The sequence below is a fragment of the Vidua chalybeata genome, chromosome 2 (assembly GCF_026979565.1).
Source record: "Vidua chalybeata isolate OUT-0048 chromosome 2, bVidCha1 merged haplotype, whole genome shotgun sequence".
NCBI lineage: Eukaryota > Metazoa > Chordata > Aves > Passeriformes > Viduidae > Vidua > Vidua chalybeata.
Genome location: NC_071531.1, coordinates 15,145,175 through 15,160,288, shown reverse-complemented (window position 1 = coordinate 15,160,288; position 15,114 = coordinate 15,145,175). Strand labels below are relative to the sequence as shown.

The 15,114-nt window shown below is 37.7% G+C and overlaps 1 protein-coding gene across 6 annotated transcripts in view; it reads right to left on the bottom strand.

Moving 5' to 3' along the window:
* Positions 1 to 15,114, bottom strand: part of BCLAF3 (BCLAF1 and THRAP3 family member 3) — a 33,807-nt gene that overhangs the window by 5,555 nt on the left and 13,138 nt on the right. For 3 of the 6 annotated variants that reach the window (XM_053935312.1, XM_053935311.1, XM_053935313.1), the window contains exons 5-11: positions 13,681 to 13,859; positions 12,869 to 12,983; positions 12,604 to 12,667; positions 11,632 to 11,750; positions 9,723 to 9,837; positions 5,647 to 5,742; positions 1,118 to 1,273 (exon numbers count right to left, since the gene is read on the bottom strand). In XM_053935312.1, the coding sequence (XP_053791287.1) occupies positions 1,118 to 1,273; positions 5,647 to 5,742; positions 9,723 to 9,837; positions 11,632 to 11,750; positions 12,604 to 12,667; positions 12,869 to 12,983; positions 13,681 to 13,859 (844 nt within the window). The remainder of the gene's footprint in view (positions 1 to 1,117; positions 1,274 to 5,646; positions 5,743 to 9,722; positions 9,838 to 11,631; positions 11,751 to 12,603; positions 12,668 to 12,868; positions 12,984 to 13,680; positions 13,860 to 15,114) is intronic. The other 3 variants (XM_053935315.1, XM_053935314.1, XM_053935316.1) reach the window with 3 other exon arrangements.

Below are 15,114 nucleotides of genomic sequence, written 5' to 3'. Positions count from 1 at the left end.
TTCTCCTATTTCCCACTAATTCCAATTCAATTTAGCCTTCAAAGATAATGCTTCTCTTCTCAAAGAAGAGAATATATAAGAGATGTTTGCCCAAATACTTCAGTAGTAAGTGATCTCTTTACCTTGTTTCAAGTGCTAGGTCTTCTGATGGTTGGGGTTTTTTTGATAGTTTGTTTGGGGTTTTTTTGTTTTGGTTTGTTTTCTTAAGGGGTGTGTTTCCTTAAGGGGTTTTGGGGGGTTTTCCTTTTGCCCACTGGGCTGTACACTTGAGGAATTTTGCAAACAGCCGTAAGAACTTGTGCTTTAAGGCGCTTCTGTGCTCCAAGAGCTAAACTCTAATCCAACTACAAATGCTTATTTATTCACGTGTATTTACTTGGAGCTGGATGGACACAGAATTACAAAACAAAAACTCAGAGCACAGAACTGCAAGGGGCTGTGTAGGTCATATAATCCAATTCCCTGATGTCACAAGTAACTTCATACTACTTTGATCAATTCTAATAAAGGATTTAGTACATTTTAACTACTGATTCTCACAAAAGCTGCAACATTTTCTATGGTTTAAAAATTCTTCTGCAGTTCAAGATTATTTTTGGCCCATACACTCTGCAAGTCAAAGTTTAAGCTTATCAAACCATTTTACACATGACATTATATTGTGCAGGAAGTTATGTTCAGAGTAGTAACCCAGTAAATACTTTAAAGCACATAATTATGGTAACATAACAAAAAAGAGAAGCACACAGATGTATTAAAAATTATTAATATCCTTCTCTTAGATTAAACAGGACAGAATATTTTGTTCCACAAAGGGACAATTTCTGGTCCTGTCAGTAGGAAGAGAGATCAGCTGAGTTCGAGGAAAAAATACTGAAACAGAAGCAACCACAGAATTTCAGAGGGCAGCTTTGATTTGCAGTTACACAAAGCAAGTTTCAGCAAGTTTCCACAGAATAAACAGGGAGGAAACAGGAGTGCACAGTCAAGTACAAAGAGCCAATATCCTGGAAAATCCCATCCAAGTCATTCCATGGAGATTTAAAAATCGAAATGGATCTTATAAATATGCATATTTTACAACTGGGTTAGTGAAAAATAAATTAATCCAACTTACCTTTTCTTTCCTCAAAAATCCATCTCTGAATTTATTAGTGGCAAATCCCCTTACACCAACAGAACGTAACCGCTGGTACTTAGCCTGAATATATAAACCCTTCTGCACTAAGCCTGATTTATAATGGGATTGCAAACGGCCATCTGCAAAGTTGCTCTGTAAGGGTGGGGAAAGGAAAAAAAAAGTGTGCAAAATGAGGGCACCAAAACTCAAAAGTTGGTATTTGCAGCTATACAGATGTAAAACTTCCAGTACGCAATGACAGAAGCATGCATTTGTAAGTGCAGACCCTCTTCCTTTATGTCCGTGTATTATTCCTCAGACCACAAGGCTCAAAGAACTGATGTATTGCATTTGCTGCTTAAAACATCTGAAATTATTTTCCTTGTAGAAAAAAATAAATGTATTGTACAACATTTTAACATTTTTTTCGACCATTAATGAGGCATACTACATCAACAAAAAACTTTCAGACAACACTTCACTGCCACTACCAAATTCAATGATGCCAAGCCTGCAGCAGGCACACATGGAGTCTAAAGTGTCACAGTAACACAAGTCAGTACATGTTTTCCCTAGAGCTTTAATGTCTGACAGTCTGAACACACAGGCATTTTCTATACCTTTGATACCTCCACAGTGGAAAACTGCAAACCAACCTAGTGTGGGACTAGGAGCAGAGGCCACAGAGGTATCAGAAGACTTAAAGGTGAAAGGCATTATAAAAACAGAAAGGATACAGCAAGATTAACACTGATCACAGCAGCTAAAGTTTGAAAAATATTTTCATTCCTAGGCACTCAGATCTCCAATAAAATAGGCAGTAAAAATCTTTAGAGTAATAAAAACCTTATTTGTCATAATTTTCCATAGTTTTCCAACACTGTCATTTTAAGTTTTCCAACAGTCACTCCAAATTTAAACAATGGGTTTTCATCTAAAACCAGTGAAAACATTCTGGCCATATAAATTCTTCTCATCTTTTACAAACACCTTTGAAGGGTAGGAAAAAAAAAAACAAAATATGTCACAGAAATAGCCCTTCTGAGCATAACAAAACTTCTTTGGTGAAATGTCTCCTTTTGACAGAGTAAGGATCACATTAAAAAAAAATCACATGCTCTGAGGTTGCAATAACTTTAGTACCACTTTTTCCACTGTGTTTTCCACTGTGTGGCTGGTGAACAATAAAGAAAGAACTGTACAGAACAGTTGTTTCTTTATGCAAATGCAGAAGTTCTGTTATTTCACAAATAATTTTACCCAACTACTTTGCAGGAGACAAGTGAGAATCTGGCCCCATCATTCCCCCAGGGTTACTCTGATGGAGGACACTTGCAAGAGCCCATTCAATGCCCACCACTTTCCTGGAGAGTATCAAAGTGCAGGCACAAAGAACTTCCTTGCACTAGGTTGTATTACATGGGTATATGCCTGTCACAGGGAAAAGTGAAGGGCACTTTTAATGCTGGATTAATGCCCTGAACACAGCATTAGAAGTTCCCATTTCCCCACTCCTGCTATGGTTCCCTTGACTTCAGTGACTAGAAATGAGGCCTTGGTGGTCTGCCACTGCAATTGTATGACAATAAACAAAGGACTAGAACAAGCAAAGGATGGGCAAAAGGTTCAAGGTATTGAAAATTGCCTTAGAAACAGGTTAGACATTTCAACTCAAGCATCTACATGTTGTGTAAGCGGGGAGGGAAGGACACAGCAGTAATAGTAATGTAGAACAGCATCAGCTGTAGACAAAGCTAACAGATTATACATGCATTTGGCAAATAGGCACCTCAGTCACACACAGCTTATAGCAAAACAAGATAATCTAAAGTATGCGGGAAAACATCATTAACTTCTGGTCTGGAAATAAGAAAAGAGTCTGCTGAAGTGACATCCAGGTTTACATTAGGACTGTTTTATAAATAAGGCTAGTGACAATCCCTAGGAGCTTGAAGCTCTAAAATAAGGGTATATGAGCAAATCTATATGGCTGCACTGAGTGTGGAAGGGATGGAGTTAATTTTCTTCACAGCAGCATGCATGGTGCTGAGTTTTGGATTTGTGACTAAAATTGCACTGGTAACACACCAGTTTTGGCTATTGCCCAGCAGTACCTGCACAGCAGCAACGCTTTCTCCTCTTTCCTTACTCTGCTGCTTAGCAAGAACCAGGGTGGGCAAGAAGCTGGGAGGGGACACAGCCATGACAGGTGGCCCAAGCTGAGCACAGGGATGTTATACACCATATGATCCCCTATGCAATAGAAATTGAGGGAAGGGGGTTTTGGAGCAGGTAGCCATTGCTTGGGGACCAGCTGGGCATCAGTCACCTTGAGACAGATGGTGAGTGACTGCCTTTGCATCACTTTTTTCTTCACTACTTAAAACTGTCTTCATCTCAACTCATGAGTTCTCTCACTTTTGCTCTCCATATTTTCCATCCCATCCTCCTGGGAGAGGAAGGGAGCTGAGTGGAGGGTGGCAGCAGCTGTATAGCTGTGTGGTGCTATACTGCTGGCAGGGGTGAACCCACCACAGCCAATAATACATTGAACTTTTTTTAAGCAGTAAATACAGTTTAGTTTTAAAGATCAGTTTGCATTTACTTGCTTAAAGGCTGACTTAGTGATTCATGATAAAGGGTCATTACAAAAAAGACCTTTTAAATTTTTTAAGACTTCCCCAGATCGGTTATAAAGTATTTTAGAACAGCAGTTTTTTCTTTTCCCAAAAAGTCTAACATAGTGCAGACCATATGTTTTTTTTTTTAAATACTCTTGAGTAGTTATTTTTTGCTTATTTAATTTAAATGCCCCTATTTTATGTATCAAGAAAAAATTGTGTGGGGCTCGATTTTTCTGGGAGGTGGGGAGAGAGGAAGACAGAGAATGGAATTCTATATGGGGGTTTTTGTGAGGTTTTTGTTTCTTTGTATGTTGTTGTTCTTTTAAATAATTAGCCAACAAAGTCCTGAGTGTAGAAGATAGTCAAGTCACTTCTATTTCACCATCAGCACAGCAAGAAAACTCTGTTGTGCAAAAGGAATTGAAACATAAAAATTTAAAGAAATTAAGTCAAATCAACATCACTGTTTCCATGGCAATGATAAAAGTGCTATACACATAAGCAAACTGCAATACAAGTGCATATGCCATTTTCCCTATAAATATTAAAGCATCATGGGACAGATCACTGGGTACTGCAATATTCATATATACGTGAGGTGTCAACTTAAATGGACGCTTTCCTGCTTGTAGAATCAGCAGAACGGCAGAATGATGTAAATGAAAGGAGCATCAACCACCAACACTGCCCCAGGGATCCAGCAGCCAGTGCTAGATCCCTCCATCACCTGGAGGCTGACAATACAGAGAGGATACAGAATAACAAGCTACGATCTTTTTAGGTGTTGAAATAGTTGTATCAGGCTTTGAACACTCTGAACTTTGTACCTTGGAAAAATACTTTCTCCAGCAGAATAAAGACAGCAGGTTTTGTTGGTGCTAGCTTAGCTATCTACAGTTGGCTGGCAAAGCACACCTAAATTGGAGAAAGTCTTTTTATCCAACAGCTGTTATGTTTGGGGTGAGGGTGGCGGGGGGAAGAAGGGGGGGAAAAAACCCACAACCCACATCTATACTTCCCCACCTTTCAAAGTTTAATCCAAAAATGACTGCTAATTAGCCATTAAAACTGTACTTCACTATCTACAAAACAGAAAAGGTGACTATCTATTCTGCGTATTACTTTACTCTTAAGAATGCATGTTAAAAACGTAGGGACAATTTCAAGGTAGAAAATTAGTATAAGTTCTTTTAGATTTGATTTATACTTTGCTCACATCAACAACTCTAACTGGACTCACGCAGAGCATGCCACTGTCAGCAGAAAAGGAAATGTTTTGTTTTTCTGCTGAACCCAGGATACATTTTACAATTAAAAGGCATTAGTTGGCCACTGCTCTACCTGAAAAAGAAGCAGAGTTGCCCATCTCTTTACCCTCTTGAGGCCCCAAGAATAAAACCTCACTTCTTCCAATTATTTTTTAATGCATAGCTACCAGTACACAGGGTATTCACAAGACATTATTTCCCCAGAAATCCCTACATGAATGGGTTAATGAAATAAGAGTAATACAGTTTTGAAAGTAACACAACTCATGTCTTCCAGTCTTTAGAAAAAGCTCAGGCTTCTGTCACGTGAAGGAAAAAAGCTCAGCAGCTTGGGTTTTGGATAGATGAGTTTTCTAGTCATTGTGCAATTCCTGCATTTCTTATTCCTGACTCTGCAGTAACCTATTTATTTCAACTGCCTGCATACAACACTGGATAACCCTGCTCAATCCACTGCCAGCCCTCTCACCTACTAAAAGCTAAACCTCCCATTATTCCAACAGAAACAATTAGGCTTTGATAACACTATTTTTCATGGCATTTAATACCTTCAAAAGTGTGTCTCCTGTTACAAAATTCAACAGGTTCAACCACCATTTTATATAACAAACATCTTATAAAAGCTGATCTGTACCTTAAAGTGCCTTCTGAGGGGTCCTGCATTTTCAAGGTGTCCTCTAATACATCTGTGGGGGTAAGTGTCACTTGATTTTGAAGCATAGTAAGAATTCTAGTAGGAAAAGAGTTATAGCTTCACGTTATTAAATTATTCAAGAAAAAAATATAAATTGTTCAGGTTATAGTAACAAATATTGCGACACATTCAGTCTTGTAGTGTTTGACACAATGACACTCTTTGAAGGAACAGGAGTAACAGGAGCATTGGGCCTGCAGTCCAGGCTGGCTGAAGGGGCAGCAGAGCCCACAGAAGCTAAAGATGATACAGACCATCCTCCTGGAATGTCATCCTCTTGGAGAGATCTAAGCAGCTGACAACACAGCTAAGGTTCTCCATCCCTCCCTCCCCTCCCCTCCCAGAACTTGCATGTATCAAGTAGAGCCTCGACTTGCATGTATCAAGTAGAGCAGAGAGGCTGCTACAGCAGTCAGGGCTTGCATCAGGAACAAGGGCAACAGGATTGGTTCTCCGGACCTCCTGGCTAGCACATGGCCATCACCCCCTCAAGTGTAGCACAGACACACCTCCACAGCAAGCAAACTAGGTGTAGCACATTGAGGTCCTTAGAAAATGCTACTTTTAACTCCTTATTTCAAGGGAGCATTTGAGAACTGCCTGCCACACAAGCACAATTTCAAAAGTAAGTCACACAGACAACTAGTATTGAAATTGTAGTGTAAACACACTGAACAGCTCCAATCAAACAGCTGTGGCTGCCTAAAACAGAGCACTCCCTCAGCCACTGACCTACCTGCACATTTTGGCTCTTTTCCAACTTTCCCTAAGACAGCTACTTCTAGAGGATGTCATTCTCATCCACCATTGCATATGACTACCAATATTTACAGAGCATTGGCATATACTTGCACCTACGACATTGAAGTCCTCTATGCAGACAGAACGAACATGTTAATGAACTCGAAGCAATTAAATGAATTTGTTCGTTTATGGTCCATTCTTGAATAATCACAGAAGCATTCCAATGCTGTTGAACTCTGTTTTCATTAAGGAAATTTTATCAGCTTGAAATACATTTTAAAAAGAACCTAAAAAGATAACTCTCCTGAATTATTTAATATATACTAACCTTTAATAATAAATGCAAATGCATGCTTTGCTGTTCCCAGAATTTCTGTCCTCTCACAAACTACCAAACCTTTCTGGTAAAACTGTTAATAATGGTGAGGGGAGAGAGGGGGCTATGAATATAATGGAATTATGTTAGAATCCAAGATAACTTTTAACTAGGATTTAAGTTAGCTTTCTTTTTTTTTTAGACTATGTTATTGCCTACAAGTCAACTATTCAGCTTCTTACAATGCCTTGACAAGAAAGGATTCGGAGAACAAAAAGAGAAGAAGAAAAATTTTATGAAGTGAGATCAAAATGGCTTTTCCAAGAAAAAGCTAGGAACTTCCCAGTTCCCTTCTTATTCTAAGAAAATAAAGACTCTCCACAAAATCAAATTAACTTTCTACATACAAGACAATTAAATCAGGAAGCTCTTAGCTGAAGTACACTCTTCCTTTAAGCTGGGAATCCAGCAAGATGAAAAAAAAATAGAAAAATTTCCCATTATAGTTCAAAATAAATCTCTAGGAATTAAAATAAAACTTGCCTTAATTAACTCTGGATACAGCCCTCCCCATCCCCACCTTCCTTAAGACTAAAGTATATTCACAGAAATATTAACATTGGAACTACTTGATGCAAAGGTACAGCAAACCACTTTTTAAGAACTTCTTAAACCAGAGGCTTCAAAAGAAAACAATGGAAAACATAAAAAGATTAAAACAAAAAGAAAAAAGGAAGGAGGGGGAATACACATGTATACTTGTTCTGATTTTCTACTTCACTCTAGCTAGCCTCCTTTTGTCAGTAGGGTACAAGGCTAAATGGACAAATCTTACAATCAAGATACACAATTGTACCTTTCAGGCCTAAGTTTTTCTCAAGTTTAAGCTCAAAACCCAATTACTGAATATTAACATCACAAATAGAGTATTTTGATTATTTAACTAGAGTTTTTGATTTTTGTACTTGTCTGCAAACCAGCTTCTGTAAGGCTGACCATGAACAGCCATTCTTTCTTTAGGATGTCTTGCATTTTTAATACCTATGCTTTCACACCCACTGTTGTTTCAAAGGAATTACTCCTTACTGCAGTGCAAGACTTCCTAAAAGCTGCATGTTTGCAGCTCACTATTAAATATGAAAATGCAATCTTCCTGAATCTTCATCACATTTAGAAATAACTCAGTGTCTTTTTCAAACCAACCTCCTTTTTATTTGTAATTACAGTATTACTGTGTTGGGTAGACCTTGGCTGCATATCAGGTACCCACTAAGCAGCTCTATCATTCACCTCATCAGCATGGCTGAGAAAAAGGCAGTTTAATAAAGCAAAAGCAAAGACTGCTCATAAAAGCAAAGGAAAACATAAGATTTCTTCTCTACTTCCCACCAGCAGGTGATATCCAGCCCCTTCCCAGGAAGCCAGGTTTCAGCGCACAATGGCTGCTCCAGAAGACAAATGTCACAATAACCAATTACATCCCACACTCTTCTTCTTTCCTTTGAGCTTTTATTATTATTATTTCCTTTCTCTTGGCTGAGCAGATGAGGTCATATGGTCAGTTTGGATCAGCTGTCCTGCCTATGTCCCCTCTCAAGACCTTGCCCACACCCAGCCTTCAGGGTGTGGGGTGGAAAGTGGAAGAGGCACCTCTGCTGCTGTGGAGCCCTGCCCAGCAGCAGCCAAACACTGAGGTGCTACCAGCACCTTTCTGGCCACCAATGCAAAGCACAGCACTGTGAGGGCTGCTATGGGAAAGTGAACTCCAGCTCAGCCAGATCCAGTGCAGTTACTTAATGAGCCATTGCTATTTGCTTTGGGAGACTTGAATCTTAGTCTTGAGTAACTTACATTTTTTACCATTAAAAACTTGTGTTCCTTTACACTGAAGGAGGCATTTTGTATCTGCAAAGCAGCTACATTTGAGAGCTGACTACATAAAGTTACTTTTGATGGACCTCAGAAGTTACATGGGCTCCTGGAACCCTCTCCACAGGATAATAAAAGAATGACAACTTATGTTAGTCTTCTCCTTCTTTTGCAGCCATAAAAAAAAAAAAAAAAAAAAAAAAAAAAAAAAAAAAAAAAAAAAAAAAAGTGGTTTAGAATTATACTGCACACATTAAAAAAGCTTTCCTGGTCTCACCAATTCCCCAGGTTATACAAGCACAAACACCTGAAATTGATTACAATTCTTTAGAAGAAACTTTCCACAGGAGACAAATTTATTTCTACTGGACCTAATATTATTGTCTTGCCTGCTTCAGTATTGAAGTACACTGCAGAAAGATAGCCTAAAGAATAATTGTCCAAAACTAGGTTTCATAAATGCAATATTTAAGAGATGTGATATTCCATTGTTTAACATTTCATCCTCAGGAACATTTTTCAGGTGTTTCTTGTTATTTCTGTGATTTGCTCCTCATTTTTATTTAAAATAAGTGCTTTTCAGAACTTCTATCATAATGAAGAGAAAAGAAACACTGTTTCAGTAACAATAACACCTACACAAGATTCAGGCCTTCCCTTCCTACCACTGACAGCTAGAATGCAGGAGAGTATTCTTTTTCTTAAACTACTTAACATTAGCTCAGATTATGTGCTCAATAACAAGGCCTTCTATTTTATCATTCAGGTAATTACACCATTATGTGGAAGAAATGTGATATTAGACACAAACTTTTATGAAAAGCAAAGAAGTGGTATCAAAGTGGTTTTAGTTCAGATGTATTAATCTCTGCTTCAAAAAATACCCGAGGAACTACTCTTGCACTAGAACTGTGAAATTATGAGTAGTTTTATAGTTTAGCACAGACAGAAGATAAAAAATCCTCAGTCAAAATTTAAAAGGGCAAGACATCACAGATTGTTAAATTTACTTCAGCACAGACAATGCAACAAAACATGAATTATACATCAACAGTGCAGGAGCTACTATTTCTAGATTTAGGCTTACCAGATGAGGTCTCCCAATAAATTTCCTGAAAGGTGGCTTAATGAACCTCATAGGCTTTTGGAAACCATCAACTTGAGATGTTTGTAACTTTGAAAGACTGCAGCTTTGCTGGCTCCTGATGTGTGAGAGAGAGAGTGAGAACTATTAATATCTAAAGCCACATCATATCAACACCCTGTGTTTTAAACTAGCCTATTCTAACATCTGTACCACAAATCCAAAGTGACAGCTTATAAGTTAGTTTTCTTAGGACAATCAACAAATTCGTAGTCCAAGCTCAAACCGCACAGAATTCCATAGCAATCTGTATTCTCCTACCAAGGGCAAAGGAGCAGGGACACTGGCCCGAGAACTCCCGGCTCTGGAGCCAGCCAGGCTCCCCCGGCTCAGCGCTGCCGGCGGTCCCTGCTGCCCTCCGCTGGTGGAAACGCTTTCTGCGCCCGCGCCCCTTCACACCCAACTGCCGGTGCGAGCTGCACAGAACCTGCCCTCCCATGACATCCCCGATCCCACAGAAGCCCTAGACAGACACCTGCATCCTCCAGTCTCATTCTCGGCAAGCAGCTGATTCTGGCTTTGGGCTTTTGCTTGCTTGTTTTTATGGTTTTGGTTATTCTGTTGGGTTTTTTGGTTTGTTTGTTTTTTTTTTTTTTTCAAGAATATTGCTAATGCAGATGTATCCACAAACTTCTAAAACAAACATTTACCATGAAAAGTAACCACCAGAACTCAGAATTTGTATTTTACAAAACATACAGAAACAGTTTTCATAGCTGCAAAACAAGTTAAGGAAAAAAACAGCAGCACGCTTGATAAGCTCAGAGGAACAGCCAATACCTCATGTGAGCTATTAAGGCCTCTCAACCTCAAGAAAATTCTACATATCATTCATGCCATTACTGCCCTCAGCCCACATTCCCCTGACAGGGGAACCCCTGACAACAAACTCCAGGACAGCCATACCTAGTAGGGAAATTTACACTTCTCACAAAAGATAAGCAGGACAGTAACTGGGGAAATGTGCTGGGGGAAATGAAGCAATTCTAGGGATTTTTTCCTCCACTCGTTAACTTTTTTTGTTTCAAGAATGTCAAATACAAGAAATTTCTTTTATAGCTTCATAAGTCTGTTCTTCGTGTGCCTGCTCTTTGTTCATTTTAAATGCAGTCCATAATGGCAGCTAATGGCAATATACACATTTGGAAAAACAATCTCCACAAGAAACTATGGGCTACTGTGTGGATATGTTATACTACACTCTGGAAGTTCATCAATCAACATTTCAGCTAGCAGTTTCTCTTTCTAATCAACTGACCTCACAACATCAAAAGTGGTACAGGATGACTGAGGTTAGCAAACACCTTTGGGGCAAAAACCTCTAACAAACCTGTTGGAGGAATCCATGGGAGTAAAATGCTATTCCAAAAATCGGGAGTAAAATGCTATTCCAAAAATCTAAGTTTTCAAATTCTCCAACAATCAGAAAAATTCCAATTATTTGCTGATATTCCACATTACCAAACCAGTAGGGCAACAAACCAATATATTCATCCTAGAATGCTTTTACAAAACTGCAAAATACCATGAGAATGTTGCTACATGGCATATTGAGGAGTTTAAAAAATCTTAAACTTTTTCAAACTAACTCTGTCCTCTCTTCTCATTCAGTGCTACAGTTTGTGCTTGCTTTTCATTTTTACCCACTGCAGTTTAACCTCTTTCAAGGTAACACCTTATTAGAGAGGAGTAGTTTGCAATGTATGTCAGTTGGATTTCAGCCCCAGTCAAACTTATAAGGCCTAACTGTGGAAAATAATCACCACAAATGTGAATGTAACTGTGGAAGGGCCCTAAAATGAACACATAAGGGAACTATAGGCTTGGGCCAACAAGATTATTTGCTCATTACCTTGGAGTTACACCATCTACATGAAACACTCTCTCATCTTCATTCTTCAATCTCTCTTTTCTTCTCCTTTCTATATCATACCGTAGATCATTTGGATCTTCTAACACTCTTACAACGTTCTAGTTAAAAGGAAGGGTTGAAGCCATGTTAGCTGCTAAGAACTGAACACCAACCTGATTCTGTCCTTCAGGAGCAGCACCCTGTACATAACCTGTTAACATAGTTCAGCTATCTCTACATAGAACAGGTTCACATCAACCCAAAGATCCGAAGTCTAAAGCAATAAGAAGTGGTCCTAAGCAATCATCCTTTCTTGCCCCATCTGCCTTTTTACAAGTTTCCCTACAAGAGTGAAGAGAGCACTGGAATTCTGCATGGATTTGCCAAGGCAGAAATATTCACATAAGTTTCAATAAATCTTAAGAAGTTCTACTATCCTTAATCAAGTAGAATCTCCATGTACCTGTACTATAGAAAAGGAAGGGTAACTTAAATCATAGCAAGCAGAGCTTTAAAGGGGAAGACAGAAAATATTATGACTCCAGATGAAATAATGGGATAAAACAGCATTCTGAGGAATTATGTGGATTTTGAGTCATTGTAACATTAGGGTACAAGAAACATTAAGGATTTCTGTAACCTTAGAGGAAAAGCAAGACCACACATCAGTCAGGAACTCAGTATTTACATTATTTATAAACAGACAGAGGCTCAAGCAGCAGGAATAATCACACTCCAGCTACTCAGGAGAACACATCTGCATTTTACTGCTCAGTGAACAAAGTACACTTGCATCACTGTGGTATCTGTAAATATGCTTGGGTGTGTATTTTTTCAAAATGCTCAGAATTACTGCTGGGCTTCACAGCATGAAAAATTATGTCCCAACAGCAAGGGGAAAACATTGCTTACACGTATAATATATCTATAATAATAACTGACTGCTTGACAAAAGTTAAGCAATCAAGATACCTGGGGAGATTCAGATGGCACAGTTCGTTTGTTCTGAAGTTCTGCTAGAGACATGTCAATCCTCCTGGAACACAAAAATACTGCATAAAAACAAATCCCATCACTATAAAAGCAAAAGCATTCTTGACCAGGCTACCAGCATTCCAGAACATGTTCAAGATACAGGCAGGTAAAAATAATGAATAAGAACTTCACACTGTGTAAAGTCTACTGAAGATAAATTACCTTAATGTAAATAAATTAAGACAAAAACTTCAACAATTACCTGTGAATTTCTGGATCCAGATGCATTTTCACTTCATTTGTATTTGCACTTGATTTATCCTGAATTTTTGAGAACCGTTCATGTAGAGTTATGTCAGAAGAAGCAAAATAATTTGCTGTGAAGAGATGTTAAATACAAGAATGTTATTTGTAGCATTTGAAATGCACAGTGGGAAAATCTATCTTTTAAAATATTAACTCTTAAGGATACCATGACAACTCTATTGAAATGAAATTTCAAACTATTTCCACTTGTAGTTTAATATCCACAAATGAAAGATTAGGCCAGCCCAACTTAGACAACCTTATTTGGTAAGATTAAACTAAATTGTCAGCTCTACCATGGTAGTACTCAAATTACTTGAATCTATATATAAAGTTCAACACTGAACATGATGCAGCTGCCTAAACACTAATCTGAAAACGTAAAGGAACTATATATAACTAGAGAGATGTAATTACAGCAAAGCTCCCTTATTCCTGTCATGTTTTCTAAACAAGCAGGTTACTCACCCATATTAGCATAAAATCATTTTGATATTTAATCTCCACAATAATGCCTCAGTTATGACCTGAGACCTTCCTGCAGTCATCCTCCAACCAACTACGTTAAATCCTCAACCTACATTTTCCTTAAACAATACAAAAGGAAGCCAAAATACAAACAAAGCCAATGGCAAACACCCGAGACTTACAGGGACCTCATATCTAAACCAGCAGCTTTCGGTTTAGCAATCTACATTTGCAATATATAATGTATACTTATAATATATATATATAAACACATATATATAGTCCAAATATTACAGCCACCTTTAACTTGATGAATAATTGTGATTATTTCCTGAGTAAATTCTTTTGATGGGTCATTTTCAATGTTTTGTGTTACAGATTCCATGTGCTCAAATACTGGATGAAAATTCTCTTTTTTTCTGCCAACAGCAACCAGATCATGGGACATCTGTCTCTCTGTAGTGTGACTAGAAGCAGTCCTAGAATAAAAAAATGTATAGTTTATTTTAAAGCAAGTATCTAAATCTGAAAACTTAAAATAGACAAGTAGAACAAAACAAATTAAGAAGTTCATTTTAGGAATAAATGGGATTAAAAGCCAAAATCTCATTTTATTCCTTTTTTAATTATAAAACTTGCAAGGCCACAAGGAAGAAAATCTATATTAAAATACAAAGAGATAATTTCACTCTTAGGAATTTTTGGTTCTGTGAAGTATGCAATACAAAATTTGTGAATTTTAAACTTAATTCAAAGATTATTTTTAAATTTAATTCTAGATTATCAAATTTAGATAAAATTAAGATCTTGATAGACTTCTTTAGAATAATTCTGAAAGGCAGTTATGCCTGTGTCTTGTTTATATATAAGGAGCTACCAGGCAATTTTCAAGAACAGTTCAGAGATAAGAAAGTCTCACATCTTTAGGAACTGAATCATCACTTCAGCCTAGTGAAACAGCAGTGAAACAGCTTCAGTAGAAGTGTGTGAACTCAAGGACGTGCTCACCATCTTTTTGTAAATTTTTACTCATTCTAAATAAGTTTACACCCCAAATGGTTGCACTGCTGCTCAAAAATTATTTTGACAAGAAAGCCAACACTTCAACAACTATACTGTTCTTGCTACAAGGAAAATGCTTGTCATTCTAAAATATAAATTAAGGACTCTAAGAGCTCAGGTAAAATATTTTAGGATGAAGACTTTCAGTCATTCATTCTGCAAAGTGATTATGTGCCTGGCCACATTGTATCAGAAGTCTACAAGACTAGAATTCCATACAAAAATTGTATCCAAAATAGCCTCTAACAGATGCCAGAAATAATCTGTTTTCCCCTAGAAAACTCGGAATAAACACATGCAAGAAGGAATCCAAGCAACCTCAGGTTTAGATATTTAAATCATCTACCTGCTCCCCAGGTTTATAAAGAAACTATTCTTAGCTGAGTCATTTCAAGTCAAGTGTTTCTTAAATGCCTAAAGTAATATGAATATTCCAGGTCATCAGCTTCTGTAAAATTAGTGTTCTTATCTTTGAAAAAATAAAATATTTAACACTTCTGGCTGCAGAAGCAAACCATCCATACATTAAATTAGCTGTAATCAATGCAGTAGTTTCTTTGGTCTGCAAACAACTACCATGTCCTTTGTGCATGACCTTCAAAAACAGCAGCAAGAGGCTCCTAGATAGAGGAATCATCCTATGGGTTTGCAACAATTTTCCTTACGTTATCA